The sequence below is a fragment of the Micropterus dolomieu genome, linkage group LG07, assembly GCF_021292245.1.
Source record: "Micropterus dolomieu isolate WLL.071019.BEF.003 ecotype Adirondacks linkage group LG07, ASM2129224v1, whole genome shotgun sequence".
NCBI lineage: Eukaryota > Metazoa > Chordata > Actinopteri > Centrarchiformes > Centrarchidae > Micropterus > Micropterus dolomieu.
In genome coordinates, this window is record NC_060156.1 from 29,567,172 (window position 1) to 29,595,072 (window position 27,901).

At 42.8% G+C, this 27,901-nt stretch overlaps 2 protein-coding genes across 2 annotated transcripts; both read right to left on the reverse strand.

Annotated features, from left to right (window-relative positions):
• Nucleotides 1-3,500: 3,500 nt before the first annotated feature.
• On the reverse strand, nt 3,501-11,907 carry inhbb (inhibin subunit beta B). The gene is made up of 3 exons (XM_046054738.1): nt 11,505-11,907; nt 10,919-11,266; nt 3,501-5,807 (listed from the first exon to the last, which is right to left on the reverse strand). Exons 1-3 carry the CDS (start codon nt 11,551-11,553, stop codon nt 4,984-4,986), a joined length of 1,221 nt encoding a protein of 406 aa, XP_045910694.1. The 5' UTR covers nt 11,554-11,907; the 3' UTR covers nt 3,501-4,983.
• Nucleotides 11,908-14,244: 2,337 nt separating this feature from the next.
• Nucleotides 14,245-27,280, reverse strand: si:dkey-3d4.3 (leucine-zipper-like transcriptional regulator 1 homolog). Its single transcript, XM_046053276.1, has 6 exons — nt 27,182-27,280; nt 26,966-27,044; nt 25,107-25,153; nt 23,989-24,109; nt 22,951-23,140; nt 14,245-15,418 (listed from the first exon to the last, which is right to left on the reverse strand). Exons 1-6 carry the CDS (start codon nt 27,278-27,280, stop codon nt 14,779-14,781), a joined length of 1,176 nt encoding a protein of 391 aa, XP_045909232.1. The 3' UTR covers nt 14,245-14,778.
• Nucleotides 27,281-27,901: the final 621 nt, after the last annotated feature.

Consider the following 27,901-nt stretch of genomic DNA (forward strand, 5'->3'; position numbering starts at 1 on the left):
GGGGGGGGGGGGGGGGGGGGGGGGGGGTACAAACAGAAATACAAACAGTGAAAGCCGTGGTACAGAAAATGAATCAAGTTATGGACTTTAACTTCAGTAGGGGTTTGAATCTGAATACTTCTTCCCTCACTGCATTAGTTCCAGCCATGTTTTACCTAAACAAAGAACCAGCTGTAGAAAATGACCCTGCATAACAAGATAGGTAGGTCACAATATAACAGGTTATAGTGAAATTGAGTTTGTAACTCCCTTCTGCTACATAGCAGACAATATATGTTAATATAGAAGCAAATATAAAAATGGTAAACAGAAATGAACTATATTCAATGGAGCAGTGCTGAGGATGACTTTGAGCTTAATAGTCTGATAGCTTGGGGGACAAAGTTGCTGTTCAGGGTGCAAATTACATCAATGTTGTATTATTTTTTTCAACCGCCACTGCTTATTACTCAGTGCCGCATCATGCTCCTCCACTGTGTACAATAAGTTAACCACCGAGTCCATGTGCCTTTTTTGTACCGGTACTGATTAAAACTAAATACAAAAATGCTACAACTCAGTCATAACATTCAGAAAAGAGTACACACTGAAGGTGAGCTAGCACCCTTAGTCCAACCATGCCAACACCTTCACTGCTTCCTTCCATTCCCAGGATAACATTGCTCCACTTCTTGACTGGAGGTGAGAAGAGGTGATCCCAATGCCAGCACTAGCCACCTTAGACAACACAAATGAGGGCTTTGTGGCCCCTGAGTGTGCCTTCAGTACTCTGGGAGTCAGGAGGTCAGGATGGTGGAAGGTGGGGTGAAGAGGTGAGAAGGTTTGGGGGCTGACAAGGAGACATAGTTTGGGGGGAAGGAGGGAGGTTGAGTTTGGTGACAAGGCTTCAGTTGTTTTGCTAAAATGGGGAGGAACAACCCTGACATTATGAAATTGTGGACTCACACACACAACCACACACACACACACACACACACACTCATGCACTGTGGCATGTTGACCTACGCACCTCCTTTCAGGGGGAGAGAAAATAGAATTACTGATCTGGTAACGGCATTTAAAGGCAGTGTTAATCCTATTTTCACAATGCTGGACGTAAAACCAAGTACTGGTGCTGGTGTCATCAAATGTATCTTTCAACTTCCATTAATCATTTGTAAAACGTGTTCACTGCTTCCCTGTGTTTTTGAGTGAAACTGTCCATACTGACATCCCTGTCCATGCTGAGAAGTCAATAATAAAGCCCCTGGTACGCCATCATGTTGGTAAAATGATTACAGAAGTTATGGAGCAGATGAACAGATATATCTTTTAGGTTTTCTTTTCTTGGCATCGTTTTCTGTGAAACAGAATGACAAAAAAGTAGAAAAAATGCTTTGATACAGAACGCAGCCATTAAGAATGATTGGATTAATTCCGTTTTTTACTCATTAGTGCTCACAAATATGCTTTCAAGTTGCAAAGCCTTTTTACTCCTTCGGTAATCCGCCTGTGAGAGAGAGCTTGCAGGGACCACGGTCCACGTTGCTCCAAAGGTCAAAATGTCGCCTTGATTGTAGGGAGAAGTAAACAAGGGTGGAACAAGCCTCCTGTCTTAGGGGCACACACCATAAATCCTTAGAATAAGAGTGTCTCTACATGGTCTCTAGAAGCTGAAACAAAAGGTCAGGCTGTAATCGCCTATAATAGAGTTAGCTCAATGACTGTATTGTGATTGTGTTAGCAAAGGATGGGGATCATAGGTTGGGGAAAAATCTTTAATGGGGTCAGATACCAATACTATACCAAGTAAATGAAAAATAAATCTCCAGAATTCCATGGGTGGCAGACACATGAGTGATCAGAAAAATCATCATCAGCAATTGCGCTGCTTTCCTCCAGGCCACACAGCCAAACACAAGCGAGGTGAAACAGAGGAATGCCTGGCCCCAGGTGATGCATAGTCATAAATTCATTAATGAATATGGACCTGGCTGATTTTGATAAACCAGTTGACCCCATCAACTTGGCAGTTGTCATGACCTCAACCTGTGGTGGTATTAGATGAGGGAGGGCAGAGGGACAATATTTGTTTAAGCTGATAACTAGAGGTTGTAGAGGTTGTGTGTGTGTGTGTGTGTGTGTGTGCATGCGTGTGTGTGTGTGTCTGTATGCATAACATATTTTGTGTTTAGTGTCTTGTTTATAGTGCGCAAGTGTGAGTGTGACTTTCGGAAAGAGCACATGTGAGAGAGCACAATTATGTATACAAGTCTGCAGGAGGGTGATGGATCTGTACCTCTTCCTGAGTGATTATTGATACAGAAAGTTTGGATGGATGAGCAAAAACACACACCTATGATGTGATTTTTGCTTGAGCAAGTGTGTGGCCCTAAGTGCAGGCATGAATAGCAGCATGCTTAATGGCCCACAGCTCTTGCTCAGCGTCATTAACATTCCAGCTGTGGAGATTTTGGCATGCATAAGGAAGCATGACAAGACAGCTACGCATCTCCTTCCCTGCTCTCAGCACAGATTGGCATTTGACTTGAGAGGCACAGGCTCCACCAAGGACATTAAAAACAACCTGATAATTTCTGACAGATCATGTATCTTCCTGTCTGCCTGCTTGCCAGTCACACACACCGTAATATTGATGTGTTGGGGGTTTTTTTGTGAGGCGCTCTGCTGCATCCATCCAGCTACAGGTAAGGAATTATTTACACTGATCCCTCCCTAACATGCTATTTGCCCTGCAGGCAAACAAATCTACTTGGCAGATCCTAATAGATACATTTAGAGCAATTATGTGACTGATATTTTACAGGAACACATGATGTGTTTTGATGGAGCCCTGCAGAAACATTACATGAAATTTAACCGTTGGTAGGTGTTGGCACAGGCAGACATTCAGGCGGGCAAGCCCCGTGCTGTTGCACAAAGTGTTGACACACTGCTCCTGACATTACGGCAACTGTAAACCTACCTTGAGAAACAGAAACATTTAGAGAAGAGTTGCAGGGGGAGACCGCTCTGATGTAACAGATGCGGCAGCCTGTTTCCTAACACCCTCGCAAAATAGAGATACACAATTATCTGCATGCACATGCAAACACACATCAACAGTTGGAGCAGCCGAAAAGCAGGTATGTGAAGGTCTGTGTGCTGGCAGCACCTGCTTATGAGAGACACTAAGTCATGACAGACAGCGAGCGAGACATGTTTTATGTTTCAAACACTATGGACTGAAGTGTGCACGTGTTTTTCCCAGTTATTTCAGCCCCACCTTTTTGTTTTTAATGAGTTATCAACCCAAAGCTCCAACCATCAGAAGAAAACAACAGATTCAGGCCCGACCCAGGAGAAAACACACAAAGTGTCAACAACATGACGCAGAAAAGAATTTACAAAACATTTAAGAAAACATTTTATTTTACATAAACTGTACAGATGACATTTCTTTGACTAAATGATTCTTAAACAGGAACTAAAAATAACTTTCTTATTAAATAGAAAACTGAAACAAAAATAGAATTAAAGATGAAAAAATTAAGTGTTGCTTATTGTACAAAACAGAATGAAAATAGAGCTAAGAAATGAAATCATATTTCGTACCCTGATACAGTGGTAGGCCTATTGCAAATGATCAAAAACAGTATTGTACACTAACGCAATGGCCTTGCCATCTTAGTACAATAGCTAAAATCTTGGCCTCTTTGGTTCCATTAATTAGGTAAAATACATTTGAAACAAAGTTCAATTTACTTCTATAAAAATAACTTTTCAATGGCAGTTTTTGTTTCACTAATCCCGCAACTTTTCAGTGCAAACGTCACAACAATCATTCGCTTTGGAAAGGAGGCGAAAGATTACATTTCAAGTATTGATAAAGAGGCGAGGACTGAAGAGAGAAGGAAGGAGAGAGAGAAAGATGGAAAGAGAATTCAGTCTAATAGAGCATGATGAGTATGGGTATAGGTTACTATACATTGCATAGCTCACGTGGCACTTATTTAGCAATAGGACAGGACACTCAGTACCCCATGGAAGGCATTTCTTTATACAAGTGCTATTCAGGGTGTGCATTTCAGTTTCTGCAAGTGCTGCACTGCACTGTGGCGACCCACTGGGCCAAAACTAGAGTCTCCGTGTCCGCAGGCCCACTTCTACTGAGCCTTAGGGGGCGGGAGGAAGCAGTTCTCTCTCTGCTACTCCCGGTGCACAAGTGAAGTGTACTTTAAGATCTCTCTTCACCTGGTTGTCATGGTAGCAGGGCCTGCAGCACTCTTAGGCAGGAAGTTGAGGTTGAGGCCCGTAGTCAACAGCAAGAATGACAACATCAGCAGAAGCGGCAGCTCTCTGGAGGACTTTCTTTTCTTTCTTTTACCTTTCTGCGGAGGGTATAATCCTGCAAAGCATTAAGCGCTGCTGGTCTAATTCCACCAGAGAGGACAGTCAGACTTTCGGCATAGTAGGGAAGTGCTGGTGTTCTGAATTGTATAAGCTGATGAATTGTCAGTGCTTTATAAAAACAAGTCTGTCATGTGCTTAAAGTAATTAAGAGGGTTGGAGGAGCGGGGTTGGGAGCGTGGGGGTGAAGCCAATACTGTCATCGGCTGATCCTGTCACTTTCCTTAAGCGCTTGTTATCTTCAATCAAAAGGAGATGATGAGCCATTATTTTTTGACTAGAAATGGCAAACTAGAGCAAAGTATCATTTGGTGATAATCATTCCCTTCTTGTCCCATTGCTGACCAGTTGTCCACTGACAAAACTCTGACAGCAACATGTCACTCTGATAAATACACACACTCGCACAAACACGTGCACGCAAGAACACAACACTGACACTTGCGTTTGCTAGACTGTCCCAGCGTGCATGTTGCTTGCACATACAGTAGGTATAGATATATCATATATGTGTACCATACAATAACGTCCTGTTTGTACAAAAGGCCTTTTTGACTGTTCCAAGTTCAAAGATGATGAAGGGCCAGTGTGGAGTCAAGCACATCCACACTCCTCCACAATCATGTTCGGCACATCCCTCTTTACGATGTTGTATTCATCGTCAAAGTATAGCATGGACATAGTACTGAGTTTGGTGGGGATGCAGCAGGAGTTGACTGATCCCGGGCTCATCCCTCTCAAGCGGTACTGGTTAACTACTGCAGTGTGGAAGGATGAAGCCGAGCCCGGAACACCTGCCATGTAGGCCGGGCAGCTGCCCTCACAGTAGTTACCATAGTAACCAGCTGGTGCAATGATCCAGTCGTTCCAGCCAATAAGACGGAAGTCTATGTAAAATTGCTGCCGGCAGCAAAGGCCCCCGCTAGTGCCGTCACACTCCAGTCCCCGCTTGCGAATCCGGTGCTTTCCGTCCACCTGCCGCGCACGCACCACCAGGAAGGGCCGGTGGGATGGGTCGCCTGGGTCCACCAGCACCGGAGCCACGCCAGCTGACTCACAGGCCTCACAGTGGACCTCTAGGTCCTGCCGCCGGCTACCTTTTCCAAACACAGCCCGCACTGCCTCCGAGAGGGGGAAAGTATGCCAGCCACTGCGTTTCAGATCCACCCGCTTCTCCACCAGGGCCCAGCGGCCTGTTCCTCCTCCACCACCACCTCCTGGGCCTCCCTCAGCACCACTGACAGCCCCAGCCTCCTGGTAGTGGATCTTGACCGTCACCTTCCTACGGATGCCCTTCTCAGGTCCAGCTGGCAGCACACGGAAGTAGAGCCACAGGTTCGCCTGGGACACGTACAGGTTCTGGTTGCCCTCGTTGGAGATGAGGAAGTACAGACCAGACTTGGAGGATGTGTGCTCATCTGTTGGAGACAGTAAAAACAGGAATGGTTTGTTCTCAATTCTGTTTAACGGTTTATTCTTACATTTATATGTCCACATGGTCCACTACTGGAAATGTTCTGCTTTCAGCCATATTTCGTGTGCCCTAATCAGCAGATGAAGTTTGCTCAGTTGTCACGGAGATGCTTCAGTTGACTGAGATTATCCTTCCTCACCATAAGACCATCATGTGACCAAAATACTATACTTAGGTCATGTGACAACTGAACGTGTTGAAAGACTTGAGATGTGGCTGAAAGCTCTGGAAATTTTCCAGTTAGTGGCCCTTGTGCTGATGATTTTTTGTCAAATATAGTTGTTATTTCCAGAGAAAGGGCTAAAGACAGTTTCCCTTCTTCAGACATATAAACACACACACACACACACACACGTGCCCACATAGAGAGCAGAAAGCCTCCCAAAAAAGGCACAGCACTGTCTTTTAAGGGCTGTTTTCCCCTTGTTTTCTCTTTTCACCCTCCATCACTGTGTCAGGTGACCTCTGTGGCAGCTTCTGATAGGCCAGCTGTGACAGGCCAGTTCTGGGATCAGGTCCAGTTGGCCTCAGGTCCAGCTTTGTAAGTGACAGGGCCAAAGAGAGAGAGATGGAGGGAGGGGGGAGAACAGAGAAGAGGAAGACCAAGGAAAGGAGGATAGATGCAAGTGGAAAAGGTGGGAGGGTGGTGGACACGACCAAGGGTTCATTGGGTTCGCTGTTGGTGCCCCCCACACCCACCTACCCCACTCCAGCCCCCGACCCCCCTCGAACCGCACCCCCATCCAACCCCACCCGTTCCCCCCTTCTTCTACTGTGAGCACCCTAAGAGTGACAGCACAAAGCCCCCTGTGAGGCACTGGGAGACAGCCGCGCTGCAGCCCGGCATTGAAGCGCGTGGCTTTTCAGCAAAAAGCATGATGAGGCAAAAATAAAAGCCATTTACATGACACTAGCCACTTTTCTACAGCAGCACAATGAAGAGATCCCGGGAGTGTAAAGGTGACGATGGGCTCTCCCTGGCAGTACTTTTATTTATTTTTTTCTAAGCCTAATGATGTCCTCCAAATTACCCTGAGGTAACTTGAAAGGTTTCTATTTCAGGAGATTTGGTACACTGTGCTCAAGCAGAGCAGCTCCTTTGAAAGTGGCTAAATTACTTTGTTTGCCGACTGATTAGTTTGTGTCAGTGTCAACAGGTGGCCACCAAAGACGGGCCCCTTCTTTAAGGTGCCTCACGCCTCTTCCTCCTGTAAAGCACGGCTTTACATTCACACAGAAACCTGTTCAGACCAGCTCTCCACTCTGTAGCATGTCAGCTGGGAGCTGAAGCACTTCACACACACATACACACACACACACACACACATACATTTGCATTCATCCATGCACACACACACACATTCAAGCCCACAGTAAGCAATACATCAACTATCAGCCTTCTCAATACCAAAGCCTGTGGGTAAAGTATCAAGTGCACAGTGAGTAAATTCTGAAATCCATCTGAAGTAAACGACATAAAGGAATCAGCTGAACAGCAGTTTTTGAGTACGACTGCTGTAAAGGCCCCTTAGGGCTACAAGTAACTAACCTCACCTCATTCAGCGCCGTACGTTCTTACTTGCCTCGACAGCTCCGAGCTTAGAAAAAGGGGGATCGCACAGCAACGAGCACACGTGACAGAGTGATAAACAGACAGAGAATGAAGTCTATAAATAAAACTGTTTGTTACCATTCGAGATATTGGCATAACCCTTCAGAGTAGCGCACCCAAATCATGTGTAGTCCAAAACCTTCCTGTGCAGAGCTGGGGGATATAAGTAATGAAGGATTAACAGTTTGGGATATCGCTATGGTCTCTGTAACACCAGTGATGCGTATCGCTGCTCACCGTTTGAAGCAGACCTTCAGTCAACTTTTACATTCATTATCACATCGATCTTTTAAATAATAATTGTCAAATCAATGGTTTTTTAGCATTAATTCATAGCTCCATTTCACAGCTGTTTATGAACCACAAAGTGATGAAAAGGAATACACAGCAGTCCTATCACATTATTCCCATCAGGAGATAGTGAGCTGGTTGTCATGGAATTGTATTACATTAAGAACGTCTTGTCCATGTTAGCTAAAGTGCTCAGGGAAACTGTACAAATGGCCAAATGTGAACATCTGCACTCCCATGACAGCTGGCAATCTCCATAGGCTGATGAAGGCCATGTAATATTGTCAAAAGCACCAGAACAGCTATTAAATATACCTTTACATGACTGTTCTGTCAACAAGCGTTTCCAAGAAAAAAAATTGAATGTCAGCCTAGTCTACAGTTTGTTTACTTCTGCTGCAACACTTTACCAAGCTGCTGCTTGGGGATGTGAGGTCTGAAGCACTCAGTGCGCAGGGCACAAAGCATCACTCAGTAGATACAGTATGTGTTTTTAATGCCGCATCCAAGTTTGATCATATGGCTTCCTTAGTATTTAGGGCATATACCAACATGCCACATGACTTACTTGCATTGAGGTCTTTTTATGGAACAAATTGTTTTTTTCTTCCAGTGTTACAAACAAATTGGAGCTGCCCCTGACACGCCTCGGCTGACCCCAGAGTGGAAACATTGAGTATCAGCATGCAGGACACCTGGGTGGGCTTGTGTGAATAAAGAGCTGCTTCAGCGTGTCCCCACCTGCGCCACCAAGTCAGAGAAGAGGCCATGGAAGCAGGCAGGCAGCTCCAGAGCTCATTACTCAAAGCTGCTATCAACAAGACCACACGCCGCGGAAGGACAAGGGCGTGGCATGGTGCATTCGTGGCTCTAACAAGAGCAGAGGCGTGCGTGCATATAGCAGCCATCCTTAGGGCCGAAGTCTCAGCACTCCAGGAATTCTGCATAGAGTGAGTAGGTGAGGAGGGGGGTGTAACGGATGGAGGGGTAGGGTTAAGTCTCTGGGCTTTTGGCCATAGGTTAAAGCTGCTGCGGCACTGACTCTGTTGTTGCTAAAGCTTTACTACAGGGGCATTTTTAATATCGTTGCATAAATCATTTATAGGATCACAAGCTTTAGAGAGGCAGCCAGGCCCACTGAGGGCTGAAACACACACTTGTGAGTGAATGTGGAAAATGTTTGGATGAGGTCCAGGAGGGCCATGACTGACAGCTCCTCATGAAAGAGTTGTGTCCTGAAGTAAACCTGCCAACCTGATCCTCTGAAGGAACCGGGCTGGAGTTAATGACCTCCCATAATGAAGTCTTAATTCTGTGTCTTGGACCACTCGCCGCCAGTTCACTGGATCCGAACGGCTATAGCGAGCAAACAAGAAGCGGTGATCTAAACTCCATCGACCCCTCTCTCTTTCGCCCTCCCTCCTTCCCTGCTTGTGTTCCCCGCTCCGCTCCCGTGAATACGGGACACCGAATCCCTCAGTGAGGACCCACGGGACTGTGTCAGCGGAGAAGGAAGATTGGCATTGTCCCTCTCACCTGCCCGTGGCCACTTGGCAGACCTCTTACCTCTGCACTACCGCAACCGGAGATAAATAGCTGGCTCTCTGGCTGACAAGCACGCAGTTAACCCTGTGCTGAGGGGAGGCAGAGGATGCAAGCTGACCTCAATGCTCCACACATACACAAAGCACATAAACAACTATCCACATCCATTTGCTGGCCCCTGTTGGCTAAACATATGCCAACTCAACCCCCAACCCGCCTTGTCCTAAACTGTGACAACAACAATTCAGGCTCCCTCATGCTTGGGGGACAAGCTCCCCTGGCTTCAGAGCTTTCTGGAGACCTTGCCTCTGAGCCATGCCCCGGCTGGCAGCATCAGATCTGGGGGGCGTGAGCCAGCTGGCCAGGAGGCAGACGGGGTCTAGGGAGCAGGGACTCAAGCCAGCTCCATGGTACAATGCCACACAAAGGCTCAAAGGTGTGAGGAAGAATAGAACTAACCAAAAAAACAAAAGTAGAAGAAGAAGAAGAAGCAAAGGAGCCCAGCAAACCTTTAGAACGACAAAAACATTCTTTACAACACTGCAATATGGGAACACACACATGCACACAATATCACCCCCCCCTACAATCCCCAACACCATACCCCTCCGCCCACACTCTCCCAGTCCAACCCCGCATGAACTCAAATGTCTCATGCATTATTCTGATTTCTTTTGTTTTCTCTGCTTTTTTTCTGCTTAACGTTGACATGTTGGGTTCAGTAGGAACACATAGTGCTCTTATAATAATTGCCTGGCTTTTGTTCCCTTGTCATGAGGATGCTCAGATCATTCCCATAGAAAGGCGGGACCTAACAGCCCATTCAGGCTAATTGTACCGGCAGGGCCAATGGGAAAGGACAGGATGGTAGCCTACGTGTGTGTGTGTGTGTGTGTTTAAGACATACTATTTTGGTATCTTTAATTGTATGTTTTCTTTTTGTTAAACTAACAGTTTGTGTCAAATACATGGTTCTCACAGTGCTACCTGACAATTATTGGATTCTGTCAAGCACAGATGATTTTAGGTGTGTGTGTGTGAAAGAGAGAGACAGAGAGACAGAGAGACAGAGAGAGGAAAGGGTGTTCTCTTTGGACTTCTGAGAATTAGTTAGATACACATTCTTAGAGGAGGGGATAAATGGCCAATTGAGGGACTTTGTCCGTATCTAAAAGAGGGCTTTATACATTGGAGTATTGAGTGTGAGCACAGCTTTAGTGATGAAATTGGATTCAGAGGTTCTTTTTATCCCCAAGACAACACATGAGGGTAATTTAAGGACTCTTTCTTTAGTTTAATTTCTTTTTGATTTTCAGCTAAAACAGGAGGCTTTGTGATGTAATCAGATGATGAAAATGATGAATGCACTAAATCCAATTAGTTTATGGCTTTAAAAAACCAACTGTTGTGTCTGTCTCATTTCTTCCATCTCTGCTGCTTAGTCATAACAACATGATAGCTTTACAGAATGAAATATCTTTGAATGAGACTGATTTTAAGTTATTAACTCACCTGGTTCCTTGGGCTCCCTATTACATAAAGTCAAAAGGTGAATGGGTTCATCAAGGGGTCGGTTTAGATGTGTGCAATGAATTATTGATTACTACCTGATTCGGCGAAGCTGATAATCTCAGAGGTCTCTGCTAGAACTTCGTTGTTGAATGCAGCCTGTCCGTCAAAGCTGGGGATCTCCACCCGGCCGTCCTCTCGCACTTTCCCGGCGTGCAGCCTCCTCAGCGCCGTCACCATCGCAGCCTTCGGAATGGGATGTGTGATGTTGGGTCTCTCTCTCATCTGCAGCCGGTTCAGTATGTGCCTCTTCACCGCCTCCAAGAAGTCTATGTTCACCTTCTCATCCGGCGTCCTGAGGCCGCAGGACGCGCACGACTCCTGGGGAGAGCTCTGAGTCTCTGTCCCGGTCACCGAGCTGCAGCGCACGGAGACAACGCACGCAACTAAACAGGACAAAGCCAGACTGTATATGCTCATTTTTCTAAAGTTAATATAACACTCCAAATGCTATGGAAGAGAAGGGTTAATAACCTATATTAAATTAAATTACACACACTGAGGTTTAAACTAATTTTATATTACAGATTTAAAATTCCGGGAGAACATCCACTTGATCTCCAAAAGTGAGACGCCTCAAGATATCCAGAGAAGCCAATGAAATATTTGTATTCCCAAACATACCAGAGTGCTGCTGAAATTGTGAGGCTAAATAACTCCGGTCATTATGCATTCAGTGTGTTATCCAGCAATGCGTCTTGCACAAAATAGTTCATCTCTGTGATTGCGAGGCGCACTCAGGAGTTCTGATTGTTGACGCGGATCTGTCACACCACGTCCAGTTCAGACGTGGAATCTACCAAAACAAACGAGTACACTGCTTTGCCGATAATTCAAAAAAGAAAACCCAATCGGTCTTCAAATGTGTTCAGTCCGCTCTTCCCCATTCACACAACATGCAGAAACTCCACTTCTACTGTCGCAGTCTCAAAGAGAACAACAACGCTCGGTGTCCCGCGTCTTTTGTGTATGCGCTTGGGTACCGTGTCCGGTGCGCCCGGCTGTAGATGGCCAGCTCCGTGCGTACTGCAAGATGCTGCTCACTAAGACCCTTTTCTCTCTTTGCAATCACGACAACAGGGGCTCCGCACACCCAAAGTTTTTATACAGGAGTCGAAACCACGTGGGGATTTCCACCAACTGGACGCAAGGGATTATTAGACTAGATGTCTCCACAGCCACGACTCTGGTGAGCGCTGAGGAACAGGGTTGTATTATGGTAACACGCCTGCCCAGAGAGGTTGCAAAGGCAGTATTATTGGACTTATAGAGAAACATAATATGATAATCCAACTGTGAGATCTCAGGATATGAGAGCACATCTTTGGTTTGGATACTGTGCGCAGTCCAGGCTATTAAAGGTTCTGTCACTGTTATTAACGTTAAGTCACAATTTCTGGGCTCGTCCTAGAAATGAAACTTCTAGCCTATTCCATTTAAAAAAAATTGATTTAGACAATTATTAAAACGATTACAGGATCTTTTCAGCATCTTAACACCATGCACACATCATACATTCAGGTAATGAAAACATTTCAAATTATGAACTGAAGACTTCACATTACGTGTAGGCCTAAAACACAAATGAATATAAAAAGACTTAAAAAACTGGGTGAACGAATCAATAAAAGTTGAAAGTTAAGTCATGCGTGTTCATGGCCGGTTTTAATGCTGATCATCAAATAAACAGCGCCATCTACCGATATAAACCTCTCATTACACAGATGTATTGATGTATTGATAGATAGATAGATAGATAGATAGATAGAGCAGTAATGTAGGTCAGTAGGACAGATGGCATCTGATCATTGGAGTCAATAAGAAAATAAGAGTCAAATAAAAAGCTAGTGAATTTTGGGGAAATGTCTAAAATGATGCACACGATATTTTTCATATATATATTTCCATTTGGTGGAAGGATGTAGCCATAAACAAGTCTTGGATTTGAACAATTCACATAAATATTAGTCCATACTGCGTACAGGCTGGAGCCAATCCCAGCTGGGGCGAAAGGCGGGGTACACCCTGGACAGGTCGCCAGTCTATCGCAGGGCCACACATAGACAAACAACCTCTCATACTCACATCCACATCAATTTTTGGAGACACCAATTAACCTAGCCTTTGGATGGTGGGAGGAAGCCGGAGCACCCGGAGAGAACCCACAGGGAAAACATACAAATTCCACACCCACAACCTTCTTGCTGTGAGGCGACAGTGCTAACCACTGCCTTATAAATATTAGTATATAGAACAAATATTATAATGCTTAATTGAAGAAAAGAAGATGTATAGATAATAATAGATGTATTATTATCTAATAGATATATGCTGATGTCAAACAGTATTGAATGCAACCTATAAGGACAAGGCTGACATTTATTTAATATTTTTCTTATTGTCAACAAATGAAAAGAACAAAACCAACGGTGAGCCTACTATCCAAGGAGGGTTAAATCAATCAACTGGACTTGGTTGAAGATTTGTTAGTGCTCCTGGCTGTAACATCATGGTCGTTAGGGTCACCTGAGGCAAGGGCTGCAACTAACAATTCTATCTGTCGATTAATTTCTCGATTAATTGATTATTTCTTTGGTTTATAAAATGTCTGAAAAAGTGAAAAATGACTATCAGTGTTTCCCATTGCCCAAGATGTGAAATCTCTTAAAGTACCTTCAACCAAGTCCAGTTGCCCTTGATTTAGCCTTCTTTGGATAACTATGACCTTGACAACAATGTACTAGTCCGTCCTTCAATACATTCTGACTTCCCTACCCTGTCTATGACACCCCATTGGTTCCAACTAAAGACAGAAATCTTTAAAACTAGTCACAAATATTTAGTTAAATTTTTTTTAAAGGCTCAACAACTTTCCTAAAACAGCTGGACATAGGAAATAGTGCATTTGTTGGGGACTATTTTCAGTTGTGGATTAATGCACATGCGGTGCTCTAGTGAGTATCTCTGGCAGCAGGATAGATGGGATTAAGTAAAAAGAAAACTACAGTGGTCACCAGCATTTTTCTTTACATAAAGTGAAATAAAAGGTAACTTAAGGGTGTAAAGTAAGAATCATTTTTGAATTACAAAATTGAGAATTTATCCCGTTCATGAAAGAGTAAAAGGCTGATATGAAATCACAACCATCTATGTTCAATTCAGATTTCTGTTCAGTGGAACATCTGAAAACAAGAGATTTTGTATGAGTTGACTAGTTGCTAGTGGTGGGCAAGCATGTTTCACTTGGCTTTCCACAAACCCATGTGGCACTGTGCCTCATACTGTATATCTCCTAGAGTAGGCCAATAACTGAGCCTTATTCCTGCAGTTATAGGTTAGACAGAAAGACAACAGAACCTTGAGCTCTGGCGCCATCGTGTGAAATTTAGGTTTTATTATAGGCATTGTTATTATCTCCATACTGTCAGTTTGTAGAAAGTGAAAGCAAATGTGCAAGTGTCTTAACCAGATTTGGTAGCTTGTGGGGATAAAATATGTCACAGACATTTACTATAGTTAATATAAGGGGATATATTGTAAAGGAGCATACACTGTAGGAGGTCTAGGGCTTCAAATGTGATCCTGATTTTTATGTTTGTGTGTGCTGTATTTTGTCACAGTTACACTTACTTACTTACAACTTAGATAATTGTTAATGGCTGTATTTTCCATTTTCCAATTATCTATTTCACTTCTGCAAAAAGGTAATATGTGATAAACGCAACATAAAAACTCAACTAAAAAAAGTAACACTATTATAAAAATATAAAAGATATTTTCTTGTTCACAGAATGTCAGTAAACCCTTTATACAAATAAGATTTAACATGTGATAATACTGATGTTTTTTTTTTTTTTACATACTTCTCAAATAGAGAAAAGGTTTGTTCTTCAGGCAGTTATGAATCAGTCAGAGTCATTTGCCATACAGAGATGGGACTGTGTCTGGTGCAGGGTCTTCCCCCCAGCACCAGCAGCTGATCAGGCAGATGATGGGCTATATCTCCATCCTCCTCGTCGAACAGGTCCTCATCTGTGCTGCTGCACTGTTTCCTGAAAGCCTTGTTTTCAAAGGTCAAACAGTTTCCAATCCGCTGTCCATCTTTCCCCATCAAGCCCTCCTTGCTGTTGTCCAGATCTGATGATTGTGTGAGTGTTTTGCTACCGTAGCACCTGTCCAGGCTGAACGTCTCCAGCTCTATAGCCCCCTCTGATCCTAGAAAGGTGACTGGGGCAGGGAAGCACTTGTTTTTAAAGGGCCTTAGTTTCCAATCCAGCGGCCTGGGTTGGAGTCCTGAGCCGGAGAAGGAGCTGCTGGTGTTTGACTTGTAGCTGGGACCCAGCCCAATACAGCAGTGGTGGATCTTGTGGGGGGGGTTCGAGCCTGGGAGTGTGGCGACCTGCCCCCAGGTCTGAGTGGTAATACTGTACCTCCACAGGCAGTTTTTTGGAAAGTTCTGGCTCTCACCTCCTCCGAAAAGAAGCATACTGTCCTTGTAGGCCACAGCCGAGTGGCCCATCAGTCTCGAGGGACCAGACCTGAGGAAGTCAACCATAGGTAGTAAATCTTCAAATCCTACTGAACACATACAACAAATACTAGAGTTAAAGAGATAACTGAAAAAGCTGACTGATTAGAAGCTGAGCTAGAACAAAGAAAAGCTGAGCACACGTGGAAATCTGGTCTTCAGGTACACTTCACTACGACCTAATCTCAAAACTGCCTTTCATCTCCAAGGTTGTAGAAAACATTTTTTCCTAGCAGCTCCTTGATGTTGTGAAAAACAATGACATTTTTGAAAAATTCTAAATGTCACCACAAAGTAGGGTAGGCCTACTTGCTCTGGCCCTTTGCTCTGCATGAAGAGAAGGCTGAAACATGAGAGGACGAACTCTCCGTAGGTGGGTTCGTGAGATTTTGCGGGCGAGGAAACACCTCAGCAAGGAGGCACATCGTTTCGTTCAAGATCGGACGTGCTTCGTGTGGTGTTGGCCCGGCCCCTCGTGCACTGTGATTGGACGGCTGGGTAAAAAGTGACAGCAATGAGCGCAGCGTTTTTCCCAAAGTTGAACATTTTTCAACTCTCGGTCAACTTAGCGCGGAAAAGACGCTCAGCGCCTCGTCAACCTGCCGTTTGTAGTGGGAGCGCCGCTTTTTTACAACCTGGTAACAACCTTTTACAACCTACCAGGTTGTAAAAAAGCAGCGCTCCCACTACAATGAATTGAAAAAAGACGCTGGCGTCAGAAAAAAGCGCTTTGGTGGACATGGGCCCTTAATCTAAAAACTCTGAACTGTTTCCAGATTTTGCCAAACTCACTTTGTACTTTGTTTGATAAGTGCTTTATAAAAAACATTATTATTATTATAACTCTACATGCATTACTAATGTAGAAATGATGAAATGGGTGTTTAGATGTACATATGGTCTCGACAGGTTATCATTTCCTGAAACTGTTGTTTGAAATAGGGCTGCAACTAACGATTATTTTCATTGTCAATGAAAGCTCTATTTGAAATAAACCAAAGCAAAAACATCATGTCTATTGGTTATGACATATTGGTTACTCAAGGCTATAAGGAAAGTAATCCCATTACAAATGACTTTATCTTTGCTTTATTTTCTACCGAGGAAGAGGACGCGGAGGTGAAGAAGTAGGAGGAAGAGGAGGAGGAAGAGGACGCGGAGGTGAAGAAGTAGGAGGAAGAGGACGCGGAGGTGAAGAAGTAGGAGGAAGAGGACGCAGAGGTGAAGAAGTAGGAGGAAGAGGAGGAGGAAGAGGACGCGGAGGTGAAGAAGTAGGAGGAAGAGGACGCGGAGGTGAAGAAGTAGGAGGAAGAGGAGGAGGAAGAGGACGCGGAGGTGAAGAAGTAGGAGGAAGAGGAGGAGGAAGAGGACGCGGAGGTGAAGAAGTAGGAGGAAGAGGAGGAGGAAGAGGACGCGGAGGTGAAGAAGTAGGAGGAAGAGGACAAGGAGGTGCAAGAGGAGGATGAGGAGGGGGAAGAGGAAGGGTAAGAAGAGTAAGAAATAGAATTACCGATGACATCAGAGCTACAATAGTGGACCATGTAATCAACCATGGAATGACCCTGAGAGAAGCTGGCCAACAGGTTCAGCCTAACTTGAGCCGCTACACTGTAGCAAGCATCATAAGGACATTTCAAAATGAGAATCGGTTAGTACAGTCACTTTGCACTACGTTTTGTAGCACTGCCATACTCTAATGAGAAACACAACAATATGTTGTAAAAATACTGAAATTGTTACTTTACAGAATTGCTAGATGTCCAGATGCTGGGGGCAGAGGAAGAATGTTCACTGCAGAACAAGAGACCCATATAGTCAATATGGTGATTGCAAATAATTCCATAAGGCTACGAGAAATACAGCAGTGCATAATTGAGGATGACACCACCTTCCAAAACATACACAATGTGAGCATTTCTGTATTATGTCGTGTACTTGCCTGCAACAGAATCCGAATGAAACAAATCTACAGAGTCCCTTTTGAAAGAAACAGTGAACGTGTAAAACAACTGCGATATGACTATGTGCAGGTAAGCTATAGTATCATTGGTACTGAATCTGGAAGTGCTTAGTGCTGTGCACGGGCCTGATGTGCTGCATTTGTTTTGTCTTGTCCAGAGAGTGATGGAGCTAGAGGCAGATGCCATGGGTCATGAGCAGCTTTTTGTGGATGAGGCTGGTTTTAACCTCACTAAAACAAGGAGACGTGGCAGGAACATTACTGGACACCATAATCAATGTCCCAGGACAACGTGGTGGTAACATAACTATGTGTGCAGCTATAAGTCAAAATGGTGTTGTTCACCATCATGCAACCATAGGCCCATACAACACTGCACAAATTATTACATTCATGGACACCTTACATGACATGCTCACTAATCAGAGACCAGAACAGACCAGATATGTCATCATATGGGACAATGTTACTTTCCAGAGGGCTGCTTTGGTCCGCAGCCGGTTTACAGATCACCCACTCTTCACTGTACTCAACCTCCCACCATACTCTCCATTCTTGAATCCCACTGAAGAGTTCTTCTCTGCCTGGCGCTGGAAGGTCTATGACTGTCATCCCCATCAACGCATAGCCCTTTTACAGGCAATGGAGGCATGTGGGGATATTGACCAGGCATCATGTCAGGCCTGGATACGGCACTCCAGAAGATATTTTCCCCAGTGCCTTAGACTAGAGGACATTGCATATGATGTAGACAAAATTTTGTGGCCAGACCCAGAGAGACGACACGATGTAGACTGATTTATTATTTTTGTTTCTCAGTGAAATTACTATTTTGTGTTTTGACTTGGAAAAAAAACACTTGTTTGTTTTGATGTGTGTAAATAAACACCAGGACTTGAAGTTTGGATCCCTGTATGTTTACAGAACTATGACAAAAGTATGACCTCAAACTGACATAGCCTACCTTGTGCACAGACAAAGCAAAAGCCAGATGTGTTTTTTTTATTCATACCATCAGTGTGTAGTTGGCGCATTGTGGGCTTATTAATGTGATGGCTTGTGTTAACTGTTTGATACAAAAATACCATTTTTACGAAGGTTTGAAGAGTTAAGCAATTTATTAGCTTTTGCAAGAGAATTACAATGTTTTGCTGATTTGGTGAAGGGTTTTCTTATTTGTGTGTAGAGTTTTGCAAAAATTAGCCAATAGTTACAAAAAATGTGCTTAAGCCATCAGAAAAAACTGTAATCTGGAACCTTGCTGTCTAGTTCGAGTGAGAGCGGACATCTGGCCAACTTCTCATTCATGATGAACAACTGGGGTTGTGTTTGTGAACCATTGTTGCAGGTATGTTTATATATAAAACTGTTAAGCATTTTATTGCAGTGTATGTAGTTGACGAGTTAAAGTGGCAGGAGTAAGTTTGTGTAGGCTGCAGACAAGCCTTCTATACTCCACTGCCACCAAAAGGTGGTAGCACAGTATATTTTGGTTCTATATTTGTAAAACGCAGCTTTAGAGTGAGGACATTGGGTTAAAATATAATCCATGTAATAATTCCATGGTAATGTAATAGGAGTTATTTTGAATATTGTTTATTTAAATATTATTGCATTTATTGTTGATGGCAGCTTACTAGTGACTACTGATTTATTATTTACTACTCATGATAATTCCAGTGTAAATCTTAATGTGATGAAAATGTGTCTACAGTGTTTACAGTACTGTGATGTGTTGATGTGATGTGTGATGACAATGATCAGCAACACACAGCTGAAAGCATTGCTGCTGCCTCCACTGAGTCATTTAAGTCATGTGGAAGGGGTACCACAAGATCACAAGAGTCGTGTCAGGATCTGATTTAGCTCAGGTGACACTGACAATTGTTCATCACAGTTGTATGTTTTCATTGCAGTAAACATTTTTATAAATTGACCCTTCGCTCACCTTAGTTACTGTTGCTAAAGTCCGACAAGCTGTCAGACCTGTTTGACTTTCATCATGGTGCTGCCACTGTCTATAACTGCATTCCCTGGAGAAATACTGTCAATTTTTTGGAAAAAGCGATCTCAGAAAGGAGCAGACAGTTTTGCATCATGCACACTGTATTTGAAGGTTTTATTCAGGCTGTCAAACTGACGTGAAAAAATAAAGACAGAAGCTAAAGCCTAACAATCACAGAGTAAAAGTGAACCACCTGACTAGTGACAAAGAACAACAATATTAAGGATCAACACTGTTCCTGTCCAGCTGGGTAACGTTAACGATAGGTCTCTGTTCATTATTACAATCATTAAAAAGCAGAACAGTAGGGCTTTATAACGTTACATTCAGTAGTAAGTTAGCTAGTGTTAGCTAGCTAACATTACATTAGGAACAATCCACAGCCGGCATTTTTCTGGATTTGTTTTAGATTTTAGAAAGGGAATAAATCGTACCACTCCGTTCAACCTCTCTGGGGAGCGACTGTAACTATTACAAGTGACCCAGGAAGAGAGTTTGACTATATCTTGGAAAGATATGGCAAAAGAAAACTCTTTTTGCATTAAAGTCAATGGAGCGCAGCCCTGAAGGTGTCCGACCTCAGTTAGAGCGATTCCTATACTGTGGTGTGATTGTCCATTTGCATATTCGGGGCGTGGCTTAGTGATGGGTCAATTAGGTAGAGGATAATGATGCAGTCAGGTGGGGATGTGAGAGAAAAAAGTGACTGCAGAAGAGGAGGGCAAACAACGCTGCCAGTCCAACAGCAGACTGGAGTTAGTTTGATAATCACCAGCTTGGCACAGTTTCCCCAATATGGTCTGCACTGAGTTAAAAGTTCTTTTAAAGTTCAATATTGAACAGCTGAATGCAGCTGACTAATGTCAGTACAGCAGGTTGTTTTGCCGCAGATCAGAAATCTATTTTAAATCATTCTGATCCTCTAAAACAAACTGTGAATCCATCTTCTTTCACACAGACTGAATACAAGCGCTGACCACACCAGCTGATAATAGCTGCATATAATACACACACACACACACACACACACTCAGGGCTTGACATTAACACCTGGTAACACTGTCAAGCCCACTAGCCACTTTGGCGTGTTGAAAAATTGTCTTTGCAAAAAAAAAAATTGCAATGTGACATTATGACACTACCCGCACATAGTGTTTGTTCATTGGTCCATTAGTGAAGCCCATTGTCTTGTGCACTAGTGACAGACGACACTGTAAACAAGAAAACGTTGTAGATAATGAACTAGCGGACGTCAGGAGCACCGGGAGATTTCCCGGTGGCCTGAGGGCTGTTTGGCCTGCTGTTAATTAACAACTTAACCAGCGTCAGCGATGACAAAGCAAGCTTTTTAATAGCAGGAGAATCCACACAACAGGCGCGTCTCACACTCACCTGCAGTGCCACGGTGCGAGGGTGCGCACGAGAAATATGACATATAGACTTTTGTCAAATGAGAATAAATAAGTTGAAACTGTCACAGGGCAGCCACAGTCCCTTAGACCTGCAGACCGTCAGCCTCCTGCCTGCTTTCAACCTGATGGTATGATCTCTGTCATCACACGCGAGTGGTCGCATGTACACACACATCAACACAGCATTCAGTCAGTGCGTGACTAAAAAATTTTATTCTGTAAAATTACAGATATCTTCATGATTAACCCCTTCACGCCGATTGTCGCGAATTCACATCATACCTCTTCCTTGCAGACTGCAAGCCAAGATAGCACATGGATTCCCCCGATGCCTGTTGGTACATATTTGATACGAACCTAGGAACCTTTTTCTCAACCTGGTTTCTCATTTATGCCTGTTGTTGCTAATTTGCATCTTACCTACATCCTACCTGAATTTATATCTTTTCTATGTTCTAAAGACAAATTAACAATCTTCACTTAATTTAACATCAGCTTGAAAGTAAATGAAAACACAAATCTTTTTTTTTAGTTTTTGATCGTAAAAAAATTCAGGCGTTAAGGGGTTAAGGGACATGGTGGTGTTTAAAAAAGAAAAAAACAGACTACTAGCAGGGCTGCCCTTATGTCACATCATATGTAATATCGCTGTCAACTACCTTTCCAGAGTTGATTCTATTTTTTAATAAAAATAATCATGCCACGTAGGAAAGCAGACGATGCGTTTGTACTGTATCCTCGTTTCAGGTGGAAGTATCTCCAGTTACTCACAGCTACCAGAGCTTCTTGATGAGAAACATAAATCCAGTCAGATCCTGCGTACAGGGTTGTGCCGTTGGGTAATCAGCAAAAAAGTTAATTCCAAGCCCCACAGAGTATGTGTGTGTGTGTGTGTGTGTGTGTGTGTGTGTGTGTGTGTACCGTCAAAAATATTATCACAAAAAAGACTTGCAATATTGTGATATTATTATAAGGCCATATCGCCCACAAGCAGTATTTTTTCCCACGAAAAGAGTGCTCTGTGTACTGCTGGGACACATACACACACAGGAACAATGTCAATAGCCATGTTTCCATCCAATTGTCATGCGAATTTTAAGCGTACTTTTGAAATTTGTAAAATCTGTGCGTTTCCATCAGCTGGTTTGGAGCGAATAAACCAGGCTACACCAAGTGTCACTACGTCAGCAGTCGAGGTTACACATGGCTGTAATAAACAAGACGTATGGGTTCCAAACCAGAAACAAAACCAGTCGCATGAACCTGATGACTACGGCTCTGAGAAAAATGGAGAGATGTCCTCAGAAATGTGTTTCAAGAGGCAAGTTGCTAAGAGCCATGTCTCCGCACGTAATGGTAAAATGACTAATAATGACGTGTGTGCACCGACCGTATGTGTCGTCTGCACATGTGTCAACATGTCCACATATGCAGACTTCCAGACAGCCCTGCTGAAAATAAGTAATAAATACACTACTGCATTACAAGGCAATAGTGTATTAACAGGAATTCATTACAGCCTGTTACATTAAATTGCAGCGCAGATCAGCCGCATCACGTAGAGTTGTGTCAATTGAGAGCCACATACTGGGTGTTGCACACAGACAAAAGGAGTAGTCAAGAAGACCAGGTGTAACAATCATGCACATATGATAAAATTGGTGCTTTCCCTGATTTGTTGCGTCAACTTGTCAGTTTCAGCACACATCAACCCACAATGACATGCGGCAAGATGCTGCAGCTGTTTGGGCTTACTAGACTGCAGGTGTTTCGATGCATTCATACCCTACCAATGTGTGTTGCAGTTAACAATGCACCATAGTGTTCTATGATAGGAAATTCCACAGATAGGAAATCATTCAAAAGTTTATGTGTTATGTGATCAGCATGGTGGTCTGTCTGTCCGTTTTAAGCATTCATTTCTATTATTCAAAGACTACTTTTTAAAACTCCTAACTTGTGTAAGGAAAGACTACGGTTTTGTCTTGTGATAGAGAAGGACGGGGTGTTTCCACTCAACACAGTAAACGTCTTGAGGAACCTTCATCTAGCCAGCATTTGAGAGACAGCATATTAGGGTTCTTTTGCGATATTAATACCATATTTTACTGTGGAACCCAGGCAACATTATAAAGGACAAACTGACAGCTGAAATCCCTACTTACTTGTTTTTGAGGGAAGTCCACATATGGCTGGTGGAATTCCACCTCCAGAAGTCTCTCTGCTCCTGCAAGCCTTTCAAGCCCCCATACAGGTACATGCAGCTCTGGTAGGCCATGGCTGAGTGACTGTGTCTGGGGCCTGGGCCTAATGAGCCCTGCTGAGAGCCATTCAGCAGTGACCATGTCATGGTATCTGTCAGGCATAGTAAACACACATAAGGATCTACATTTAATGCACATACCGGAGCTGTGGGGTCTTCTCTGTGGAAACCAAACGGGAACCTCCGGGTCTGAGAATTGAGGCGAATGTGGAAGGCCCTTAAACCTGCATTCTATCGAACGGCCAGCAGGGAGCAAAATTCTCTGGTTGTAGAAAGAAGTCTGGTTCCATTAGAAATAATGGTAAAAGATTTATTACCTCAGTAAACACTTTCATAACGAGTTTATAGTCTCAATTGCTAGTTTCATGTCTTCTTAAATACAACATGATGTTCTTTTAGTAAAATATAGTCCACTTTAGATGAAAACAGAAGATAAAGTATGCTTCAGGGCGGGACTACCCTGTGATTGACAACCACGGCGACCTGTCAATCAGGCTAGAGTGACTCGTACCCTCAGCACCGTGTAAATGTAACCAGCTGTTAAGTCAGCTGTTTCTCTGGAGAGTTTCTGTAGCTGAAATTATCATCCCGGTTAAAATGACAGTTAACGTGAATTACAGACGCACACAGGAGCCGTTGGCTCCACAGTCTTGTCCAAATATGGTCACTTCCGGTGCCACTGGTCGAAAAAAAATCAACATGGCGGTGGCCAAACTACCAAACTAGAGGCTTCAAAACGGCAGTCCACAAACCAACGGGTGACGTATATCACGATGACTACGTCCACTTCTTTTTTACAGTCTATGGCATACAGTCTACAGTCTATACAGTCTATAGATACAAATAAGAACACTATACTGTGTGCATCCACGAGTAGCTATAACAAGAATAAACACCCTTGTATACTTTTCTATGGGAATAAAAGCAATTTTAAACTAACCAAAATTCAAACTCCAGAAGTCCTGCGAGGATCCTTTCATGTCTATGAATCCTCCATACACCAGCATTGCAGAGCCAACCACCACAGCGCTGTGTCCTTTTCTGTTGGTTGGCAGTTGGGTCTACAAACACAGACACACACATACATGCACATACAAACATCTTTAAGAGTCAACAGGCTACTTACAGTATTTATATATATATATATATATGTACAGCAGTTAGACCATCAAATAAAACAATGATTTCAAAATTTGCATTGACTTTCTGAAAAGGCGCTGACATTGCCTAGTAGCCAGCTGAACCCAAACATTGCTTTTGTCTTTAACTGCAGAACTGTGACAGCTGAACTTGTACTGAGGATCTTGCAAGAGTTGTTTATCCATCGTTTCCCGTTTTGTATCAAAGAGCCGTTGAATTGAACCAGATTGTTCATTAATGTAACATCATCAGGCTCTTTATAAAACCCACCACTGGTTATGTGTACAGTTACATTTCAAGTGATGTTGCACAATCAGAATTCAGAACAACAAAACACACTGGTGTCTAAAACATGTATTGACAGGAACGAGGCAGAGGAGAACGGCAAAATCAGCTACAGAAATCCAGATCTAATGTCAGCCGTGACCTGGGAGCAACTAGGAGCTAAGAAGCATCTGACTTGCATGTTGAAAGAAATCCACTTGAATTGCCTCCAAACTTGTAATTCCTTTTCAGAAACTCTGAGAAATGAAGCATCTACCACTTGGAGTTTTAGCCTTGCTAGCTATCACTGCTGATGCTAACAAGGCAGTTGTTCAGCTATTGATTCCAAAAAGAACTGCTGCTCAAATGTAAAACAGGGTAATTTCCAGGAAGGACCAACTGTACCTGATGTGTTTTGTTTTCATTCAACTAACTTCAGTACAGTACATTCCCCAATGTGTTAAGTCTTATGACTACAAATGCAAAACATGTCATTATTTACATGTATTATCCATTTAAAACAAGATCTAATCCTTTACAATTGTTGTCAGTAAGAATACTGACAATGAAACTTGACAAGAGCAACAGGAGACCAGAGTGGTTTCATTTTATCTGTTAGTACTCAGTCATTCTGATGTAAAAGGCGCTGTGTACCTGAGGGGAGCTCGTCTTTCCATGGCTGCGCACCCACTTTTGCTTTGCTGAAACACACAACAATGGAAAATGAAAATAAAGGAGAGCTTAGCTAATGAACTTGAGAAGATGATATATTAAATAATGATGGTAAGTTAAAGTAACAATCTAGAAGATTTCAGAGTTACTATTGCTGAATGAGGTAACACAATGGTGACTGAGCCTATTGCCCACTGATGAAAATATTGCAATATTTATATATCTGCAGTATAGAGTGTCACTCCCAGAAAAATAAATCCGTATTAAGTTACTGCTGATGCAAACAAACCTTTCCCTTTTTTACTGCAGCTTCACATTTAAAGTATTTAACTGGAAACATAAGTTGACTTTTATAATGAAACAATCACAGGAAATGCGATGTGTTTGAGTGTCGCTATTATTGATCAAAAATGTGTCTGCAACAAGGCAACAGTTATTTCCAGCAGCAGATCAGTTTGAAATATTGCTGGGAGTAATGAAGAGTCACGAGCAGCACAGTGAGCTGTTAGATGAAGAGCTGCAGGAGACAGGCTGCACACTGAGGTAACCAGCCCTTTCACTGCTGTTCGCAGACTCGTGCAGCAGAAAATCATATCACGGCTGCTCACAGAATGATGGAAAAAGGCCAATTACTGCCTGACTTCATCATTAAAACGCTTAACGTTTGTTTTGCTGCCCCCAGAATTCTAGGACCTGTAGTATCAAACCACATTTCCTGTTACCCCCAGTAAGGTGTTCCCAAATCAACCAGGGCTGCACTTTCATGTCATACTCCTATGAGCAGACTTTGTAATGATCACAATGAATTATTATCTCCCATATTTTGGTACTATCCTCCAGTGGCACTGTTCTTGACACAGTGAAATATGGCTGCAAGACTGTAGTATAAAAGCTTAACTGGACATGCACACTGATTATTTAAAATGATGTGCAGGATCATCCTGCTCTGAAAAAGCTTTATTTTAACACAAACATGGAGAATAATTTGATTTACAACTGAACGATTTAAACCTATTATAGAACAAGTACAAGACATATGCTGATTGATAAGGGGAAAAAAATTAAACATTTCATTTTGCAGACGCTTTTATCCAAAGCGACTAACAATTGCTATTTATGTTACAGCTCTAGAACATTGTAGCTATCTTAACCTTATAAACTACGGCTGTGCAAGTAATAAAATTTGATTTTCAATTATGATTATGGCTTCCAATAATCATGAAAACGAAATAAAATGACTAATGTGCCGCATTCCATTTTGCAGAGATGCTCTCGTTTTGTCTTGTGTTAGAAATTGTGCCCCCCCCTAAAAGACCAAACTCATGATGTAATGACTTATTGTCAGCTCGGTAGTTCTTCTGTCTCTGCTCGGCAGTGGCCCATCTGCCCCCCAAAGCTGTCATTCTAGTGGAGACACTGTGCTGCTGTCATCCTCTTGCACACTTAAGATGCCATTTAATGTTGCTAATGTTGGATTGCTGTTTCCTTAGTAAGTGAGTAATTGTGTTAAATAATTGTGATTATGAGCAGCCCTATGCTTAATACAGCTTTACATGATCAGTATTAGTGAACAGAAATTACATTTTCTTATGTTGTTACTTTTTGTTGAGTAGCTGACTTTTATCATATGGGAGTTTTGTAACATAAAAACTGGGAAACATATTTATTTTATAGTCCATGTGAGATTTCACACACAGCTGATCTATGGTACTGAATATTACCACATGGTTTTGGAGCTGTGAGGCTGGAAGGGACAAGCCTGTGCATTTGCTTATAGCCTAAAATAATAATAGTGACTAGCCTTGGCTGCAATATGTATAGACCTCCACAGTGAAACTCACCAATGTCAAATACCCACAGGGAACATCTCCACTTGGTGTATGCAGAATCCAGCATGCCTCCAAAAACATACAGGAAGCCCTGAAAAGGTCGAAGCTGTTAAACATATTCTTGACACACTGACACACCAGTGTGATATTGGCAGAGATAGAAGCAACATCAGATAAATCACGTTTTTATGAAATCGAAAAGAAATGACATCATTGATAAGTTTGTACCTCATGAGCCACCATAGAATGTTCTTCTAGTTCTTCTGGTGCAGCTTCACCGGTGCAGTTCAACTCTGTCCACTCATTACACACTATAATATTGCACATAATCATGTGTTTTATTAGGCGGGCATCAAACCACAACATGCTGCTTTATGTAACACAGCTGCTTTCTTTCTTCTGGCTTTTAGAAGAGCATACCACAGGACACTTTTCTATATCGCATGCATCATATACAGGTGCTGGTCATATAATTAGAATATCATCAAAAAGTTGATTTATTTCAGTAATTCCATTCAAAAGGTGAAACTTGTATAATGTATACATTCATTCCACACAGACTGATATATTTCAAGTGTTCATTCCTTTTAATTTTGATGATTATAACTGACAACTAATGAAAACCCCAAAATCAGTATCTCAGAAAATTAGAATATTGTGAAAAGGTTCAATATTGAAGACACCTGGTGCCACACTCTAATCAGCTAATTAACTCAAAACACCTGCAAAGGCCTTTAAATGGTCTCTCAGTCTAGTTCTGTAGGCTACACAATCATTGACACCTTGCACAAGGAAGGCAAGACACAAAAGGTCATTGCTAAAGAGGCTGGCTGTTCACAGAGCTCTGTGTCCAAGCACATTAATAGAGAGGCGAAGGGAAGGAAAAGATGTGGTAGAAAAAAGTGTACAAGCAATAGGGATAACCGCACCCTGGAGAGGATTGTGAAA